This window comes from Haliotis rubra, unplaced genomic scaffold (genome assembly GCF_003918875.1).
Source record: "Haliotis rubra isolate DU_JTF1 unplaced genomic scaffold, ASM391887v1 Scf34, whole genome shotgun sequence".
NCBI classification, from domain to species: Eukaryota; Metazoa; Mollusca; class Gastropoda; order Lepetellida; family Haliotidae; genus Haliotis; species Haliotis rubra.
The window spans coordinates 3,457-25,770 of record NW_025767013.1 but is presented as its reverse complement, the minus strand read 5'-3'; the positions used below and the strand labels follow the sequence as shown (position 1 = coordinate 25,770).

The window sequence follows — 22,314 nt, the reverse complement described above, 5'->3', positions numbered from 1 at the left end:
GAAACATCACCCAGCAATCTGACTCACATTCAAGAAACATCACCCAGCAATCTGACTCACATTCAAGAAACATCACCCAGCAATCTGACTCACATTCAAGAAACATCACTCATCAAACATTCCAGATACACCTGTAGAGGGACAATATGTCAATGAGTCCTATGCAAAAGTACTTCTCATATATCGCAGATTTAAAAATGCATACTTTATTCCATCAAACTATTAATGATATTTTCTATGACTCATGGATGTGACCAAAATATTTAAATTCTATGAACTGTGAAATATATGGTTGAGGCACATGCTGTGAGTCAGTGTGGCTAGACATTGCAATGAACGGGTTCATATCCAGTATGTACCACATGTCAGCTTCATACAGGAGGAAAGCCTGAAGGCATACAAGACAAATGTTCACAACAAGCATGGTGAGTGCTGACAGACCGAGGATCATAATCAGGGTTAATCTTGAACCCACCTTCCTGTAAATACCAAAGATGGAACCGATTGAGACAAGGCAGTCAATGTTGGAGGAGCCATCCAGAGGGTCAAAACACACAATGTACTTGCCCTGGAATAAATAATAAAATACAGATTTGTACATATCAAACATATTGAGACATTGTTCTCAGCACCACAGGCCCTTGTGTCTTTGCGAAGATTAAAGGTTATTAAATCTTTTTTTGAGATGACCCCCCGACCCGAAATCCTGTACAGTACAATAAATCATGACAAGGCCGAACACTTCGGTGTACCCCACCTGCCTGCTTTGCCGATCGCTACGGTACCATCGCATACAATCTATTAAAACTTAATGTAAACATAATCAGGGATGATTGGCCGATCGATCACCACTCATGAACCTACCAATTCTTTATTGTTTTTCTGCAAGTCGATTGAAGCCAGATTTTAACCCTCAACTAAACGATCTTGACACAAATGGATGACGATAGGTCCGCACAAAACATGGGTGTGGTCAAAACGAGCCCTCTGATTGGTCAACACTTGCAAATCAGCACATTCTTTATAAATTCGCGGGAATTTTTCCTTTCATCGACTGTTTAATGTACGAAATTTTTTCCGAGCAATGGCTTCTCGAGAGAAAGCATCAGTTGTAAATGTTTCCCTAACAAGCATCAACCAACCAGAGGACTTGCTTCAACCACACACCCGTTTTGTGTGGACACATCATCATCCATTTGTGTCAAGATCGTTTAGTTTTAATCGACTTGCAGAAATAACAATAAAGAATAGATAGGTGTCATAAGTGGTGATGGATAGGCCAATCATCCATAATTATGTTAACATTAAGTTTTAATCGATTGCATGCAATCTTACCGTAGCGATCGACAAAGCAGGCAGGTGGGGTACACCCACATATCCGGCCTTGTCATAATGTATTACACTGTGAAGCATTTCGAGTCAGGGGTCATCTCAAATTTTTATATTTTTAATATTTTTTTACATTGTTAATCCTTGCAAAGATACGAGGGCCTGTTCTCAGCACTACACACTAATATCAGGAGCAAAAGTATTAAACTAATTGCCTGATTACTATCAATAAAACATTTCTAAGTTTTCACTTCTCATGTGGAACATTTATCATGTGTACAGAATACTTCAGAGTAGTGCCTCCTATTCTAATCCAGGTCTGTCCCTTCATACATCAACCCCCTCATGGGTACAATGTGTGAAGCCCATTTCTGGTGTCCCCCGCTGTGATATTGCTGGGAAATTGCTAAAAGCGGCATAAAACTTAACTCACTCACTCATACATCAACCACAGCTGCAGGTTTCCTCAAGGGAGTTCTTCATCTGAATGATATAGGGCTGACAATATATTTTTCATTGAGTTTTTCTTCACTTTCATGAAAATTACTACCGGTACTGATAATACAAGTAAAATTCTACACAAAACTAAAATTCATGAATAATTGCATGTGTACCATAAAACCATTAAACTGATAGGTATAACCCCTCACAATGGAGTCTTTTATACATGTTGTTTAAATGTTCAGTGTCAGGAGATACCAGTATTTGACAACTCCTTCAATCTTTTCATCTGCAGCTTTGCACCTGCAGCTATTTCCAGGAACATACTGTGTTCCTGACAACTAAGATTTAAGCTAGTATTGATGGTATGTCAGACATAAACATGATAAAGAGAGGGGAAATTAATGTCATATGAAAATATATCCAGGTTACACACTGAAGTTCAGACATATGCAAGATGTTGATGTTTGGTGGTGAACATTTAACCAGATGTCACAGTGGAGAAGTCATGAATTAGAATTGGTCTTCAGCAACCCATGCTTTGTTTATAGGACAAGGTGATCAGGTGGTCAGGCTTGCTCGACTTGGTTGACAACATGTCATTGTATTCCAATTGCAAAGAGTAATGCTAAAGTTGTTGATCACTAGATTGTCTGGTCCAGATTTGATTATTTACAGACCGCCCCCATATAGCTGGAATATTGCTGAGGGAGGATTACTTACAGTGATGACAGGCAAATTCTATTAAAATGTGCATACATTCTCCAAGCTGTACATAATTTCATACGTGACAGCCCTCATGGAATACTGATCACTATTTACGGTAGTGTTGCATTACTAATGAATAACCTGACAAGTACAGGTTTACAGGAAGACCAGGAAGGATAGATAAAAGCTCTGCCTGCCAGACATTTACAACTTTGATCAGGATCTGAATTTTATCAACCTTACTTTACCATTACAAAATTACGTGAGGCTTAACGTCATACTTAAGAATATTTCATTCATATGACGGGGTGCATGTGTGTGTATATGTGGCTGCTTGTACTAGCCCAGACTTATGCTCATTTTATAGTGCTAGCTCACTGAGATACCATGCCGCAGACACATTATACTGACTCCGAGCTGGCCAGTCCTTGTTTTACCCATAAATGCCGAGTGCCAGGCCGGGAACAACAAGTACCATATTATAACGTGTTTTGGTATGATGCGTCCGGGGATCAAACCCGTGACCTTCTGCTCTCCGGGCAGACGCTCTAATCACTACGCCACTGAGTTTTACAAAATGAAAGGAAGCCAATTTTCAGAACACTTAGAAGGTAAAGCTGGGAAATTTTCGTTAAATCATGTTCAACTATAGTCAAGTAGCAAACAACTTTATCATTTTTGTTACATTCCCAGATAAGATATGAATTTATATACATAATACAACGACAGACATACACAGAATATTGATTCTGGAGTTTTGTTGTTTCTTTTGTAAATTACTCAGTTGTTCACAATCTCTTAAAAAAAGGGACACACGCACAAAAGCAGCCCTACACAAATAAAAAACCCAAAGCCAAGTATTTTAATCTTTTAATGAATCATCATACATTGCCCATTTACTATAGATATTCTGTGAATGTCGCTATGTTAAATTAGCTTATTCATTGTATCGGATCATGCAATTAACTCGTTTCTTTTTAATTTTTTTTTGCAATCTGCATTTATGAATATGAAACTTAGAGATCTGGAGTGTTGAATACAAAAATACATCTGTATGAAATAATGAGAACAACCAAACACGACCAGATCACATTTAACAATGATTTTTACCTGTTTGTGAACAACTTGATGTAATCCATTTTGACAATTTTTGCCATAAGAGTTTACGTTCTCTTCATCACTGAACTATAGATTCACAGGGCTACAGATAAGGGCCATATCGGCGTATGTATGGATAAAAAATATGCACGATACGGTAGGAAATAATTTAGAAAACGTAGCAGATATGCACCACAGCAATTGTGTACGGTCTTTTCATCATTTACAGTATTGTTTAATTGTTTATTGACCGTTTACACCAGAGTAGCAATGCTGTCATGCATATATGAAACGAAGCACAAGTTTAATGATACACCATTAAATTCCATTCAGTACTCTAAATGTACTCTTATTGTTCACCAGTACTCATATATTGAAAAAATAAGGAGTACGTACTCCTGATGTTGAAAAATTATCTGGATCCCTGGATCCAGATTCTATCTTACAGAGAAAATACACAAATAACTATCAACAGCATTCATTTTATACAGGTAGGTAACTGCTTGAAGATCAGTACTTCCTGTGGGATTGACTCTGGCAACCTGAAACTACTTTAGTCCAACACTGACCCGTTTCCACTCTCAGGCATGGATATATCGTAAAATCTTATCTGATGTCATTTGACAATAAAATATGCATGGTTTTTTATCACAAGACATGATTATGGATTATGATCTTTGAAGGCATATCATACTGACATTACTAACCTTTATTAGTTCTATATTCCTCTTTGAAACAAAATATTCTCCTTGAGAAGGCAAATCTTAACCATAAATATGTTAAATTTAGCACCCCAAACCTGCCTGACAAATATTTGCTCTCAACAGACGCGGTGATGATTTTGTGTCATCTTGGTAGAATTCATCAGCAGCTGGCCTACCTGTTTTTCAGTTTCCACTTCAACAACGGTTTCATTTTCCTCTGAGACAAGGAGGCAGGTTGTGTAAGAGGACTTGAGCATGTTGATGAACAAATCATTGGACAAGACATCCAGCTTTTTCACCTGGTCTCCCGTGGCATTGGCTGTCCCCGAGATCCCATACCTGGAAATAATGTGTTACTGAAGTTTGGCTAATAATGCACATCCCCTAACATATTGTCAGTTACCAAAATGGCATACTTGGGAACAATATTATATATGAATACACGTTGTCCTTCAGAAAACAGTCAGACTGTATGTGTGAGATTAAACTTTCTCAAATACAGTCTAGTATTTATTTTAGACTGTTCCCATCTTGGATTCCAACCCCGACATCTCAGAGTGCGGCATCTTAACGCCAGCACACAAAGTCAACAATGTAACCCACTTATTTAACAAGTCATATATTATATGCAAATATAAATATTATACAATGTAGTTGCCCCACAACTAGTAGGAACCCTTTTTATTTGAAAGTACTTTACTGCAAACTAAACATTTATATAGTCAACTCTTGTGATGTTTCAAATCAAGTGACTAATCCAGTACATACTCTTCCAGTTTACAGGGGCGGTGGGGTAGCCTAGTAGTGGTTAAAGCGTTGGCTCGTCATGCCGAAGACCCGGGTTCGAATCCCCACATGGGTACAATGTGTGAAGCCCATTTCTGGTGTCCCCCGCCGTGATGTTGCTGGAATATTGCTAAAAGCGGAGTAAAACCAAACTCAGTCAGTCAGTCAGTCTTCCAGTTTACTATAAGATGGACCACATTAACACACAGCCACAATACCGAACTACTGTGCAGCATGTTGTTTTTGTACCGTGTGTGGACACAGATGGGCTGTTTCACCTGTTGCGAGCTCACTGATGCCTACAGTGTTAAAACAGATGAACTGACCAGAAATTTACAGCTAAATCAAATGCCTGTCAGAGATTTAGTCACAACAGACACACCCAAAGGTCAAAACTGCCACAAACCCTTGTCAAAATGGCACCATGCAAAAGTATAAACAAAGCATGAATACTGTCAGTTTCAATCTCTTCTTTATTTCATTAATCCAAAGGGTTAACAACAAATGTTGATCAACAGTGAAACCTGTATCACCTCTACTAAGCTCTAGTAATGCATACTTTGACAATACTGAAACCTGTGTGTATCACCTTTACTAAGCTCTAGTAATGCATACTTTGACAATACTGAAACCTTTGTGTATCACCTCTACTAAGCTCTAGTAATGCATACTTTGACAATACTGAAACCTGTGTATATCACCTTTACTAAGCTCTAATAATGCATACTTTGACAATACTGAAACCTGTGTGTATCACCTTTACTGAGTTCTAGTAATGCATATTTGACAATACTGAAACCTGTGTGTATCACCTCTACTAAGCTCTAGTAATGCATATTTGACAATACTGAAACCTGTGTGTATCACCTCTACTAAGCTCTAGTATCATGCATACTTTGACAATACTGAAACCTGTGTGTATCACCTTTACTAAGCTCTAGTAATGCATACTTTGACAATACTGAAACCTTTGTGTATCACCTCTACTAAGCTCTAGTAATGCATACTTTGACAATACTGAAACCTGTGTGTATCACCTTTACTGAGCTCTAGTAATGCATACTTTGACAATACTGAAACCCGTGTGTATCACCTTTACTGAGTTCTAGTAATGCATACTTTGACAATACTGAAACCTGTGTGTATCACCTCTACTAAGCTCTAATAATGCATACTTTGACAATACTGAAACCTGTGTGTATCACCTTTACTGAGCTCTAGTAATGCATACTTTGACAATACTGAAACCTGTGTGTATCACCTTTACTGAGTTCTAGTAATGCATACTTTGACAATACTGAAACCTGTGTGTATCACCTCTACTAAGCTCTAATAATGCATACTTTGACAATACTGAAACCTGTGTGTATCACCTTTACTGAGTTCTAGTAATGCATACTTTGACAATACTGAAACCTTTGTGTATCACCTCTACTAAGCTCTAGTAATGCATACTTTGACAATACTGAAACCTGTGTGTATCACCTCTACTAAGCTCTAGTATCATGCATACTTTGACAATACTGAAACCTTTGTGTATCACCTCTACTAAGCTCTAGTAATGCATACTTTGACAATACTGAAACCTTTGTGTATCACCTCTACTAAGCTCTAGTAATGCATACTTTGACAATACTGAAACCTGTGTGTATCACCTTTACTGAGCTCTACTGAGCTCTAGTAATGCATACTTTGACAATACTGAAACCTGTGTGTATCACCTTTACTGAGTTCTAGTAATGCATACTTTGACAATACTGAAACCTTTGTGTATCACCTCTACTAAGCTCTAGTAATGCATACTTTGACAATACTGAAACCTGTGTGTATCACCTTTACTAAGCTCTAATAATGCATACTTTGACAATACTGAAACCTGTGTGTATCACCTTTACTGAGCTCTAGTATCATGCATATTTTGACAATACTGAAACCTGTGTGTATCACCTTTACTAAGCTCTAGTAATGCATACTTTGACAATACTGAAACCTGTGTATATCACCTTTACTAAGCTCTAGTAATGCATATTTTGACAATACTGAAACCTGTGTGTATCACCTTTACTGAGCTCTAGTAATGCATACTTTGACAATACTGAAACCTGTGTGTATCACCTCTACTAAGCTCTAGTAATGCATACTTTGACAATACTGAAACCTGTGTGTATCACCTCTACTAAGCTCTAGTAATGCATACTTTGACAATACTGAAACCTGTGTGTATCACCTTTACTAAGCTTTAGTAATGCATACTTTGACAATACTTAAACCTGTGTGTATCACCTTTACTAAGCTCTAGTATCATGCATACTTTGACAATACTGAAACCTGTGTGTATCACCTTTACTAAGCTCAAGTAATGCATACTTTGACAATACTGAAACCTGTGTGCATTACCTCTACTAAGTTCTAATAATGCATACTTTGACAATACTGATCGATATTGACTGCTTGTCAGAAATGTTTGTAAACATAGAGTGATTATCAATATGCGTTCTAGATCAGTGTCTGAAGGTATTACTGAAACATTTCCCCTGATGATAATAGAGAAGTTGATCTTCTACACATCTTATCTTTACTTAGAACTCCAACTTCTAAATGCCCCTTAAAGACAATACTGTTAAAGACATTTGTTAGGAAATGAATAAACATATAAGACATACCAAATGATGTTACTTAATTTTGAATGTGGCCTCATTTTTGTTTTGTGGCAATTTTTACTTTTTTGTGCGTGCATTTTGACATGGTTTGCGACCATCATGAGTAGTGACTCTTCCACTCAAGCTCTGCAGCTAGTAAAGTCAAAATGGACTGGTTTTCCCAGATACTAAAGCTTAGCAGTAGAACTGGGTACCTGTGTATCATATGATGGTAGTCTGAGTTCGAACCTTGAGCGCCTGACAGGTGACCGGTTGTATTCTCCACAGGGAGTGTTATGTACTCGTTGACTGACTGACTAAGTTTGGTTTTATGCCGCTTTTAGCAATATTCCAGCAACATCACGGCGGGGGACACCAGAAATGGGCTTCACACATTGTACCCATGTGGGGATTCGAACCCGGATGTACTCGTTGACCAGGGATATGTCAGCACTTTGAGCACTATAGCATGGTAATGACAGCAACTTTGCCCAGTAAGATATACTTTTCATAGTGAGTAAGTTTAGCAATATTCCAGCAATATCACAGCGGGGGACACCAGAAATGGGCTTCACACATTGTACCCATGTGGGGAATTGAACCCGGGTCTTTTTGTGTAACGAGCTAACACTTTAGCCACTAGGCTATCCCACCGTCCCTACCCATTTCATAACCTACAATAGATATAATGGGTGTTTTCCTAATTCCCTTACTATGGCAGTATTGCTTGTATTAAGGAAACTGCTGCAAAATAGTTTACAGAAATATGTACTTTCAATACATGACACTTTGGCTCAAACTCTAGAAATGTAAAGATGCAAAACAGTTCTGTCACAACACAATGATGTATAAAATTTACATTGAGCTGATAAGGCTTATTAAACCATTAAAGACAAAATGTGGTTTTCTCAGCTTGTTCTGACAAGTGCAGACAGGGTTTTCCCAAACTCACAGTAGGTGTGAAATAGACACCAAGATATATGTATTCAAATAGTTTCTAAGATATATCTGTTATGATTTCCCCTCCCCTTCTGAATAATTATATATGACATTATGATCACCAGCAATCTACCAACACACCGAACCAACCAGCCTATCTATTTCCTTATCTATAAGACTGTCTGCATCCTTTTCCTGTGTTTCCTATCAACTGCCCGAACTGAAATTTTATTCTCATGTTAAATATTGTAAAAGTTTCTTAACTCAATTTTTCCCATTGCTGTGGATATGTATGCACTGATGAGATAAAAACACTCTTACCTTGTACATTCATAAAACAAATAGGTTAGGCCAGACCAATTTTATTTCTTGTTTTACAGATTCGCTGGTCGTATTTTCTCAAGAGTAAGAAAAAAAAAATTAATTATTCTCGCTCCAAAAATAAAATCCTAATGTTTTCATTGGCAAAAATGTTAACTTACAAGAAATCTTTTAGATTATTTTTGCCCCATATACACTTCCTAAATTGCCAAAAGTAAAATACTTTTTATATTTAAAAGGAATATTACTTTGACATGTGATTTTTTAAACATTTTTTTTTTCCTCCTGCCTTTAGGTTTTCTGAGGACAAAACTCCGCAAAACAAGAAATAAAGTGCTTGATGTTTCTTCATCTACCGGTATATGATTAAATAAGATCATTCCAAACCAAAGCAACTTAATCTAAAGCATTAACTAAATTCATCCAATTAAAATAATTATTGTGATATTTTGTTATATTTTGTAATCGTTGTCTTTGATAAGAAACACATAAATAGATACGGATGGCTTTACAAGAAGTACAGGTTGCTAGGGGCTTGTATCCTGACCTGGAATCTTTACAGGTGTACAAGAATCAGTCAAATTACAGTAAACTGACATCCACTACCCGAGTTCTTTTCTAAATAACAACTTACTTTCATAAATAACTCTTGGGAACAGAAACTGTTCCTCTATTAGTACTGACTGACACATTTAGCAATATTCCAGCAATATCATAGCGGGGAACACCAGAAATGGGCTTCACACATTGTACCCATGTGGGGAAATCGAACCTGGGTCTTCGGCATGGCGAGTGAACGCTTTCAACCACTAGGCTACCCCACTGTCCCTCCTCTATTAGTAACAATTATACTTTTTCAATTCCCCCATGAAGAATCGTGATGATTTCAATCACTGGATTGTCTGGTCCAGACTAGATTGTTTACAGACTGTCGAGCGATACTGCTGAGTGGAGCTTTAAAAACAAGAAACAAATCTTCTTCAATCAATAAAGGATGCCGCCCAAACCAAACAGCCCTATCTACTTATACACCCACTCTTGTCTGGTTTCAAGTCTTGACATTAGCTTCCTATACCAAGCTTAGTCATCCAATAATGTGTTGAATCAGCAATATTTCATGACCTTGACCCTAACCTTACAGTATATTTAGCATTACTGCTATTAAACATGGATTCATCTTAGTTTGGGCATCTTGGGTAATAATCGGTGTATATAAACATTAAGTATATTTGAAAAGACATTACAGCCCTAACATTACCTTCCCTTCATAAACTATGGTTGTATGCCCCATAAATATCCAGATTACAACTGTTCTTCAGTCATGCTTGCTGACTTATTTGATCCATTGTATCTACTGCTTGGGCTATGTTAAAACAAATCTTAAAGTACGGTGAGTGGGTGAATATTGACTAAAGCTACATCCACGAATATTTTCCCCTGAGTCATGATGATTTGCAAGTAAATTTGTCCGAATAATGCAGACCAGCGAATAAACTTACAAACACTGATTTACACCGTAAGTCAATGAGCCTGACCATCCCAAGCAATCACACTCCAAACCAACTAGGTACTCTGGAGGCCTATCCTTACATCAATAGCTTTGGTAAACAAAAAAAAATACAAAAAATACTGAGCATGTCTGATCACAACATCGCTGGATGTGCAAACACATCCAAAGGGGCAACACACATTCTGTATGCACTGCAAGTCACACGATTTCTATAAAAGTATGACAATGCGACATTTACTGCACACTACAGTTTTTTTGTCTCCAAATGAACGATGAATTGCAAAATAACTAAAGATCAAGAATAGTCTTTCGCATTCATCGTTCTCATTTGGAGACAAATGGAATGTAGCCACAATGATTCAACAAAAATCTACATACATAAATGACAAATACTTTCAACAGCTTTTTCGTGCTGTGGCTTTGAATTTCAGCAGTGCGTGACTTGTGGTTTCTGAGAAGATTCAGATGAATCAGATTAATCTCAGTGAACTTTGAGTGGGTGAGTGAGTGAGTTGAGTTTTACGCCTCTTTTAACAATATTCCAGCAATATCACAGCGGGGGACACCAGAAATGGGCTTCACACATTGTACCCATGTGGGGAATCGAACCCGGGTATTTGGCATGATGAGCACTTTAACCACTAGGCTACCCCACCGCCCCAGTGAACTTTGAAGCATGCCAAATGTGATGAAACAAAAGTTACTCAACAAATTCATGAAAAACAGAGCATTGCTTCTGTGGACAATATGTATTACTGTGTAGAACACTAGATGTGAATTCTCACGAACGTAATGACAATACACATGATAAACAGCCACTCCTTGACTACAGAAGTAACTATGACCTCACATACTGCAGTCAGTGAGTAACTGATCAGACTGTGCCAATATTGGGATTGATGTATGCTATTGTTTTTTCATTGCTGCTATGGTTTTATAAAACTAACATCTGCATGGACTACTTGAAAAAAAAAGCAACAAAACTCCTGAATCATGAATCATTCTTGGCCAACATGCTGATGACTGGCATGTACTAAGTACATGTCAATGAATCAATATGAAATATTGAAGATACCAGGTGTTTGCAAAGAAGGGGAGCATATCCTGCCTCACCAGTGTCACCCATCACAAACACATGCAAAGTCAAGTCGTGTTCATGTCATGGGCGGACCCCCACACCCTCCCTTTGAAAATTCCTGGATCCACCTAAGGATGTAAACTGTTTGTTTCTTGTTTAATGCTGCACTCAGCAATGTTCCAGCTGTATATCTGTGATCTGTAAATAATCGAGTTTGGACCAGACAATCCAGTGATCAACATCATGAGCATCGATTTACGCAGTTGAGATATGATGACATGTGTCAACCCAGTCAGCGACCTGGACCACCCTATCTTGTTAGTAGCATCTTAAAACACTGACTGACTGACTGACTGAGTTTGGTTTTACGCTGCTTTAACAATATTCCAGCAACATCATGGCAGGAGACACCAGAAATGGGCTTCACACATTGTACCCATGTGGGGAATCGAACCCGGGTCTTCGGCGTGACGAGCAGACGCTTTAACCACTAGGCTACCCCACCGTCCCTCTTAAAAACAAGCATGGGTTGCTGAAGACCAATTCTACCACGGATCTTCACAGGTCGTACACCTGAACAGTCACAAGATCATAAAGTAAATACACAGTGTATTATGCATCAGTGAGTGAGTGAGTTACGATTTTAAGTCACATTCGCAATATTTCAGCCATATCGTGACTAATTATTATGCATCAGACAAAATTTTGGTCATTGAAGGAAATGTTCATCACATTTCTACCTATCAAATATTATGAAAGCTTTAATAAGTCTTTGAATGTTGGATTCCTGATTAAATACAAGTTGTATGAAAAACATCAATACAGATCTGGGATTGTGCATTGAGTGAATAGTGATCCAACCTGCAATAGTGAGCGAGCTAGTGAGTTTTATTTTACTCCGCTTTTAGCAAAATTCCAGCATTATCACGGCAGGGGACACCAGAAGTGGGCTTCACACATTGTACCCATGTGGGGAATCGAACTCAGGTCTTGGGCATGACAAGCAAATGCTTTAACCACTGGGCTACTCCACTGCTACAACCTTGACTACACTGAGTGATAAAACAGTCCACAATTCAGTCACATCACAGAAATCTGTTAATAAATAAAACCTGACCTAATATGAAATATTGTCAGTTAATTTGTCATGCATTCCAAAAATGTCATGCTGTCAGTTCATATGAGCTAGGCTCTTTGCAAAGGGGATATTGTGAGTGAGTGAGTGAGTATGGTTCTACACCGCTTTTTGCAATATTCCAGCAATATAACGGTGAGGAACACCAAAAATGGGCTTCACACATAATACCCAGGGGAATCAAATTCAGGTCTTCAGCGTGAAGAGAGACACTTTAACCATTATGCTACCCCATAGCCCCCTTTTTGTCCCTTACGACACTGAAAGGATTTAACAGGTTCCAGGTTTACAAGTGGATTGTTGTTAGGCAAAACATTTACTTCTTGAGTGGTATACATTGGGTTTTATTACTCACCCGTTGAAGATATCACTGTTTAATAATTTTACAATGTTATTACACATTGTGTAATAACATCTCGTGATGCCATACGTATGACGTCAAAGTGGTTTACAGTTATGACGTCACAATGCTAATACCTCTGTCACAATAGTATTAGACCTTGCTTGACTCGCGAGAAAGCTGAGAGTCATCACACTCGTTGAATTCTTAGGAAAGAATTACTTTGCTCGATATTATTTTGCTAATGTTGGGTGAGTAATAAATAAAATACTAAACTATGTCCCGTGTAATACCATATTTATGAAACTCGTGAATGGTATTGGTATCCAACTCGCTTTTGCTTGTTAGATACCAAACCATTCATTCGTTTCATAAATATGGTATTACATGGGACATCGTTTAGTATTCTCTATATATACAACTTTGTCCTCAACAAAACAAAGAAACAAGATGCAAACATTCAGGTTATGGCATGTGATATAGTCAATAACCCATCCCACATCACAATCGCATTAATTTGGTAGAACTTATATTTTCAAAGCCTTTTCAAGGCAAATATTTTTTAGACAACTTCCTAAATTCATGGCCTTTTGAAGCCCTGTGCACATCCTGTTGTACATGAGTAAAATGAACAATCAGACATAGAAACTGATCACCCTGTGAAGATCCAAGTTGGAATTAGTCTTAAGCAAACCATGTGTGTCGTAAGATGCGACTAATGGGATCGGATGGTCAGTGTAATGTTTTATTCCTTCATGGAAGTTGCAACATTCATTCCAAGGTTAAATACAATGTCATGTAGCGTTACGTAGACGCCATGTTTTTCTATATCCCCCAAAACGAGGCTCTCTATGATGATCATGTGACCATATACTGAAGGGCTATAAATAGCTTGCATAAACTCATTACATCTCTCTTCTTTTGATGTGAAATTTAACGTAACTTGTTATCATTACAGCTTACGTTGTTTCATGTGATAATCAGCTCGATGTCATCATGTTTGTAACTTGAAGGGAATAAAGTTCTTTGGCACCCAGGAGTCATGTTGAACTTGAATTGTCTTTGAACTTAACACAAACTTTTTGTACTTTAACAGAGTACACAACCTAATAATGCTGCATCAAATACTGTGCAGTTACGAGATAAACATATTTACAGTTCATGGATACACATTATAATTGAACTTTTAGCGGGTTTTTTAGTCATCGTATCTTGATGGCTTGAAAACTAGTCTGCCACTTGCAGTGAAGGTCTTGGGTTGCCTTTCATTGTGTGTGGCATTAGCTGAGTCAGCTGTGTTAGTACAGGCATTGTTGTGTTGGTGCTGATGGTCAGTGTTGTGTTGTTGCTGCTGATTTTGATCTGGTTGTATGGGGTGATTGGCCTCACCCTCTTCTGTGAACATACATCTCTTGATGGGATTAGAGAGGTGTCTGCGGTTTCGGCGGTAGACCTTGTCATCTTGTGTTCGGACTAGATATGATCTTGGGGTGTCCATCTGTTAAACTATTCTGGCTGGTTGCCACTTGCCTGAGGGGGATTGCATGCGAACAACATCATGTCCTTTAAGAGGTGCAAGAGCATGTGCCTTCTGATCATAGAAGAGGGTTTTTTTCAGCTGTTTGTTGAGTAGTTTCTCCTTGGCATCCGAGCAATTAATGGTCTGGGACTGTAGCTGTTTGTGGGTTGCTGGTAGGATAGATCTGAGGCGGCGACTCATGCTCATTTGTGCTGGTGATGCTATGTTGTCAATTGGGGTGTTCCTGTACTCCAACAACGCTAGGTATGGGTCTTGTTTATCTAGTTTGGACTGTTTTCTCTGCCAGGCCATTGGATGCTGGGTAACCTGGGCTGCTGGTGACATGGTTAAAGTTTCAGGCTTTAGAGAAATTCTTGAATTCATCAGAGCTGTAGTGTGGGCCGTTATCTGATTTAACTACCTCCGGGATGCCATGACGAGCAAAGAAACCTTTTAGCTTCTGGATCACTTTGTAAGATTTTGTGTCCTGGAGACTTGTGACTTCGAAGAACCTGCTGTAGTAATCCACTGCTATGATGTAGTGGCAGCCTTCTAGTTGGAATAGATCTGTGCCTATCATCTGCCAGGGGCGTGATGGTATTTCATGAGGTGTAAGTGGTTCTTTAGGGTTTGACATTTGGTTTTCTTGACAGATTCCACAGCTTGAGACTAGGTCGCCTATCTGGGAGGACATTCCAGGCCAATATAATACATCTCGCACGCCGTTTGGTTTTCTCCATGCCCATGTGTCCGTGTGTGTACTTTGGAGAGCATTTCTTTCTTCATTGTGCTGGGTATCACTATTCTGTCCCCGCAAGAAGAATTAAGCCTTCTCCATAACGACAGCTCATCACGTACTGACCAGAAATCTGCGACAATTTGGGGGCAGCTGGACTTGTCGTTTGATCATCCAGCCTTGATGATCTGTGTAAGTGCTATCATTTGTTTGTCTTCACTTGTTTGTTCCTTGAGTTCTGTAAGTCTGTTGTCGGACACTGGCAAGGATGATAGGACCATGTGTATTTGTGTGTCCAGATCTTCCATGTCTGATGCTGTCTCTTTCAGTGGGTGACGTGACAGTGCATCAGCAACTGGTATTTGTTTCCCTGGTTTGAATTTTACCTCAAAACGATACTTCTGTAGGCGGAGTAACATTCGCTTGAAGTCGTGGTGGGGTCATGGCCAGTGGTTTCTTCATGATTGACTCCAAGGGTTTGTGATCAGAGTGGGCCATGGTAAATTCTCTGCCATAGAGAAATTGATGGTTTCTTTCCACTCCAAAGCATATTGCTAACAGCTCCTTTCAATTTGAGCATAGTTTTGTTCAGTCACCGTTAGTGTCCTTGAGAGGCGTCACGCCACAGGTCTATCTTCCTGGAGCATGACTGAGCCTAACCCATATTTTGAGGCATCCACTTGTAGAGTGACTTCTTTTTCTGGGTTGAAGTACTGGAGTACTGGTCCTGGTTCGCATGACAACATGGTCTTGAGATGACTGAAGGCTTGGTCCTGTGTTGCATCCCAATGCCACGCAGCGTCTTGCCTTGTTAACATCCTTAGGGGTGCTGTGATGTCAGACAAGTTTGGCACAAATCTGGCTAGGTAGTTTGCCATTCCGAGGATAGTAAGCAGTTCCTCTTTGTTGGCCGGATGATCCATATTGACGATGGCAGTGACTTTCACTGGATCTGGCATAAGGCCTTGACTTGTGAATTTGTGTCCGAAGTAAGTGACTTCATTCACTCCGAGAGGTCCGGTGAACATGCTGACGGAAACGCCGCCAGTTTTCATGGATATTTCCCGACTCCCAGTTCATCTGAGGTGCAGATACTCCACTAAAATCCTTGCTTGTGCGTTCGTCTCTACTTCTGACACCATGTAATGTTTTATTCCTTCATGGAAGTTGCAACATTCATTCCAAGGTTAAATACAATGTCATGTAGCGTTACGTAGACACCATGTTTTTCTATATCCCCCAAAACGAGGCTCTCTATGATGATCATGTGACCATATACTGAAGGGCTATAAATAGCTTGCATAAACTCATTACAGTCAGGCTCGCAGACAGGGTTGACCCTCATCCCAATTGCGCAGATTGATGCTCAAGATGTCAATCACTGGATTGTCTGGTCCAAACTTGATTAGTTACAGATTGTCACCATATAGCGACATTTTACAACAAACAAACGAAACCAGCTTAAAGAACCTGAATAAAATTTGCTAGCCTATCAATAACCATGACCTTAGTAACCAGAGCCCCATATCATTCAGGTGGCTTGAGTGCCCTTGCCTCTCCTTATCAATACCCCAGTCCACTAAGCCTGGATCACTATGGGTCACACAGGATTTCAGGCGTGAACTTAATAGGTCATCAGCAACCTCTGATGGTACACGGAGAACAAATGCATGGGTGATGTGATCCGTGACTCACAATATCGATCACTGAACATTTGGGTCCAGCCTCGATCATTTACAGCTGGAACATTGCTGAGTGCTGTGTCAGACAGCAGACACACAAACATCGCATGCCTACAACCTCAACCAACGTTTTATCAGTCTCTGAAAGTAAACACAAACCTGGGGTTCAAAAGCCAAGGTGAAGGCCGTACAAGACACATTTTGAGTTTGATTTACTTACTTGAGTTCACAGAAAACTTCATAACAGTTAATTTACTAAGTGAATTAATAAACAATTAGTTCCGTGTTGCTAATCATCAGAAATGTCAAACACTTACAGGTGATGTATTCCCGCTTTCCTCACAGCTGACGAAATGGCCTTGATGGCTGTGAGAATGGCATTGATAAGTTGGGTCAGGTCGCCTGTCGCTTGAGGAAACTGTCTCTGCGATTCTAACACAAAACGCGTGAGCGTTATGCAGTCAGTATCAATCGCGCTGCCAGTGGAAGTCATGTTGAACTCAGCCAAAATGCACGAGATCTACCCAGGCTTTCGTCCACAGCTCTTATGTGTGCAAATTGCGCTGTGTCACTTCGTTGAATGTGCCCGTGAAAGGGTCATGTGACATGTGGCGACAATTTCATTGGATAAGAGGGACACACCTCCAGGATGTAACCTTCACGTGCCACGTGCAGTTAGATAATAGTAAACAAGTGATCTAATGACGAAGTAAAGATATTGTCTCATATTTCTTTACCTCTATTGCGTCATTAATAATTTTGAGAAAATATACCAGCTTCATACAATTTACAAGCACAAAGTGTAATCAACAGTTGTCATACCATTCTAATATTTTCGATTTCATACATGGATGGAGACGTGATCGAGTTTCATAAATGACCATATAACGCTCTCATGTCATTATGTATTTTTGAACCAGGTGTCCTAATGGCGTAGGCGGACGAACAGACAAAAAGCTGCGTGCTCTGTCATGTGAAGCTGATTGTACAGGATATGGCTTAAAAATACATTTTCACCTTCGTCGTTCTCGTTTACTATACACTACTAGTTTTGTTGTGAGGATCTACTTTCTTTAACACTTGAGATTTGGGGATGTCTTCGCTATAGCAGAGGTCAGCTACACATCTCGAAATGTTGATAATTAGTTATATACACTTTTAGACTCGTGAACATCCGGGTTAGAACTGATTTAGCAACCCATGCTTGTTGGTATACACAGACTGGCGGCAAGTCTGCGTAACTGAATCCTGAAATAGCTTTAAGATGGAGAGAGAGAGAGAGAGAGAGAGAGAGAGAGAGAGAGAGAGAGAGAGAGAGAGAGAGAGAGAGAGAGAGAGAGAGAGAGAGAGAGAGAGAGAGAGAGAGAGAGAGAGAGAGAGAGAGAGAGAGAGAGAGATTGTATTGACGATATTCTCAGATACATGGGGTCTTTATATCATCAAGAAAAAATTCAGCGATTAAAATGTCATACTTATTGTTTCCGGTTAAACCAGTTAAAAAGGGTGATAGTTTGTTCCACATACCCACCAAAGCGAAATGAGGCCGTGGTGGAGTGTGTTCTTCACTGTTTAAAATGTATTACAAATCTAACAGTCCCCGAACCACATTATTTCCCTTTCTGCCTAGCCCTCCCTGCAACGCTAAAAGAAGCAAGTCAAGATTACTCAGCTTCTATCAAAATTATAAACATGCAGTGACTAAGCATTAGTCTGGGACTACGGACCAGTTATGATCAGATATCATCGGAAGATGTGAACGTTATGATCCTGTATTTGTTCTGGGGAACTGATCTCCAACAAAATATAGATGCGGCATGTATCTCAGTGGGCTAGCACTATAGAACCAGCTTAAGTCTGGGCTAGTACAAGCAGCCGCACATACACATACACACGCATGCACGTCGTCATATGAGCGAAATATTCTCAAGCACGACGTTAAACCCAATTCAACTCACCTCACCCCCAACAAAAATATAGAGCTCTGAGTGTACGTAGTTGTCGCAACCGTCTGTAGATCTACTCAGACCATTTGCAAACAAGCACACATATTTTGTAGGTCCAGAGTTTGTGTGTCTATAATGGCGATACTGATATATGAGATGATTATTACCAATTATTATGATACAGCTGTTCGAAAAAACCCATAAAGACTGTTACAGTTTCATTGCTGTCTGACGTGAGACATGTTTTGGGGTTATTAATGTAGTAGGTCTATGTGAACGCAAACATTATTGACTGGCACAGGAGCAAACATAGCACAAAAAACTGATCATCATGGTTGTAAATCACTGATTCTTTTCAAACATTTTTTATAATGTGGAAACAGAAACAGTATCGAACATATTGAACATCTGTGAACTCTTTCCACATTTAACGTTGTTCAGATTGTCAATAACAGGCAATATCGTGGTGAGCGAACGTTCATCGTTTTATGTTAGGTTAGCCGATGGCCGCCACATATGGGCCAGTCACATGTGCCTGCTTGTCAAGATATCGTAGCATAAACTTTATGATGCTGACTTACTTGAATTATATATCTTCCAAAGGTATGTATACAAATGAAAAGGAGACATATCCCTAAACTATATTAACTGAGAATGCATGCTTACAAAAGAATTATGATCAAGTAATCAAATATATATATATACAATGGTAATACAAGTCAAATACTTCATTTGCTAAATCGTGTTGAAAATAAACTAACGGACAAAAGAAACGATACCAAGTCGAAATCACTGATGTTACCAAACGACAAACCACCATTGTGAAAAAGGACAGTGAATTTTAATAGCAGGTGTATGGGCAACATATCTTAACACCCACGACGTTCCTTACATGTCCTGCAATATCTTGAAACCACGACTTTCCTGACATGTGCTGCTACAATGTCTTAAGACCCATGACTTTCTTTACACGTGCTGCGATATCTTAACATATATCTGTTGTTAAAATTCACTGTCCTTTTTCACAATGATGGTTTGTCGTTTTGTAATATCAGTGATTTCGACTTTGTATCGTTTCTTTTGCCCCTAAGTTTATAACCATGACACATAATCTGAATGCGTAGTCCAACTACAAGTGACGTTCCTCCATGTAGCCCTATATCTAAACACCTGTGTGTTTTCACTCATGCCTCAGGAAATAACCGAATAAACCAGTCTTTCCTTTCATGTGATGTGTTTGAACATCTGTGACTTTCTCCACATGTGCTGTAGTATCACAACATCTGTGACTTACTTCTCATGTGCTGTAGTATCACAACATCTGTGACTTACTTCTCATGGTCTGCAATACCACAACATCTGTGACTTACTTCTCATGGTCTGCAATACCACAACATCTGTGACTTACTTCTCATGGTCTGCAATATCGTGATTTCCCTGACTTTCTTCTCATCTACCCCGATATCTAAACACCCGTGATTATATTCACATGTGCTGCAATATCTTATCACCCTTGACTTTCACGTTAACACCCACGACTTTCCTTATACACGTGCTGCAATATTATAACATCCATGACTTTCCTTACATGTGCTACAATATCGTAACAAGCATGACCTATCTTACGTGTGTTGTTCCGTTGTGCAGGTGACCATATATGTACAGCTCATGAATCCTGCTCTCAGGAATCATTCCTTTACAACGATATGGATTTTTCGTCTGAAGTCACAGTTGATACAATCATATGATGTCGTCTTGATAGTGTTTGTAAACACAAAGTTGCATGAGTCGAGGAACAAAATTAAGCCAGGTTACATGTAAGTCAGGCAGGATGAAGAATATATTTCTGCTTGATGGTGACTGTGTTTTGACTTATGCATCACTGTTACGTTTCACGTGCATTAGCATCAAGCGCAAAGAGTCCTTTGCGGACATTTGCGCTATATAAATGCTATCCATTATTATTATTATTATTATCTTATATAGGTAAGATGACCACAATGACCACACGGTAATTAACCTGTGGAAAGAAATCTTTCTATGGACAATTCCATGATGACATTGACCTCTGGTTAAACTGCTTCCGACACCTTCTGAAGATTTGCAGTATAAGAACACTTGGTCTCCTGTAAACAAACCAGACAGTCAAGTGATCGATGAATCTGAAAGTCCAGTCAGCTGATCTGGAGACACGACTACTGAGTAGAAGTACGGAGATTCCGATGCTCATAAGTTAAAAAAAAAAAAATACATTAGGAAAAAATATATATATTGACATTGGGTACAGGTTCAGTGTCTACCAACGTTGATATACGCTTATAACCAACTGGGTGATGAACGAAACAACCTTAGCGCTTAGACTACTTAATTCTATGTTAAAGCATGGGAGTTAGAGTCAGTTAAGATCGCTTTGTACAACGGCAACCGGGTCGTTTGTTTTGTTTTGTTTTGTTTCAGCCATTTACCGTATTACCAGCAATTTTCGAATAGAATTTTTGAAATATGGATAAACCATTAGCTACATTGCCGAAGTATTCAGTGTAACGTAAGCTAATATTTCTACATAGACCTAGTAAATTCTACTGCCCGAGTGAATAAACTGGTGTTTATTAGCCAGCGATGTATGGCCTACTATTGTCCGTGTTTTCAGCTATTGTAGCTATCACAGATGATTTAATTTTCTGATTTGATTGGCGGTAGATTTCAACCTACAGTCCGTTTGAGTCAGAAACGGACCGATGAGTGCACCAAAAAAGTTCTTTAAGAAACTATCATTAAAATTTTGACACAGTTCACATTTTGTTACGAGGGAGGAGTGCAGAGAAAGGGACAGCCAGGTGTGCGAGAAAGGATGGAGACGGCACAGCACAGGTTAATGAATCAATAACTTGGTGGGCACTTGTGCACTGATTCTCTAACACCTGGCTGTCCCTTTCTCTGCACTCCTCCCTCGTAACAAATAGTGAACTGTGTCAAAATTTTAATGATAGTTTCTTAAAGAACCTTTTTGGTGGAGTCCGGAAAATTTTCAAATATAAGAAAGCTGTTGGGTATTAGTAAATGATAAACATGTGTACTATTTATATTTATGTGGCAATTTTGTACAATGATAAAATTTGCAATTCATCGGTCCGTTTCTGACTCAAACGGACTGCAACTGTATTGAGTTGTATAGTTTAATTTAACCGAGGCATTGGTAATGAATTTGTTTGGAGTAAAGTTGAATATGAAGAAAACCATCTGAGTGCATTACTCGTATAACATGAATGTGATAAGTGTGATTGCATGACTGTAGCCACTATACATGGCGATACATACATTTGTTCCTAAAAGGTATTAACATGGGGAAACGCACAATATTTTAAAATATTTTATGACAGTATACGTTATTGAAATATGGAAATGT

The 22,314-nt window shown here is 39.0% G+C and overlaps 1 protein-coding gene across 1 annotated transcript in view; it reads right to left on the bottom strand.

Moving 5' to 3' along the window:
• Positions 1-17,566, bottom strand: part of LOC124284580 (fructose-1,6-bisphosphatase 1-like) — a 28,872-nt gene extending 11,306 nt beyond the window's left edge. Inside the window, 3 exon segments of the mRNA XM_046720672.1 lie at positions 476-568; positions 4,457-4,619; positions 17,283-17,566. Of these exon segments, the coding sequence (XP_046576628.1) occupies positions 476-568; positions 4,457-4,619; positions 17,283-17,458 (432 nt within the window). The 5' untranslated portion in view covers positions 17,459-17,566.
• Between the last annotated feature and the right edge of the window lie 4,748 nt (positions 17,567-22,314).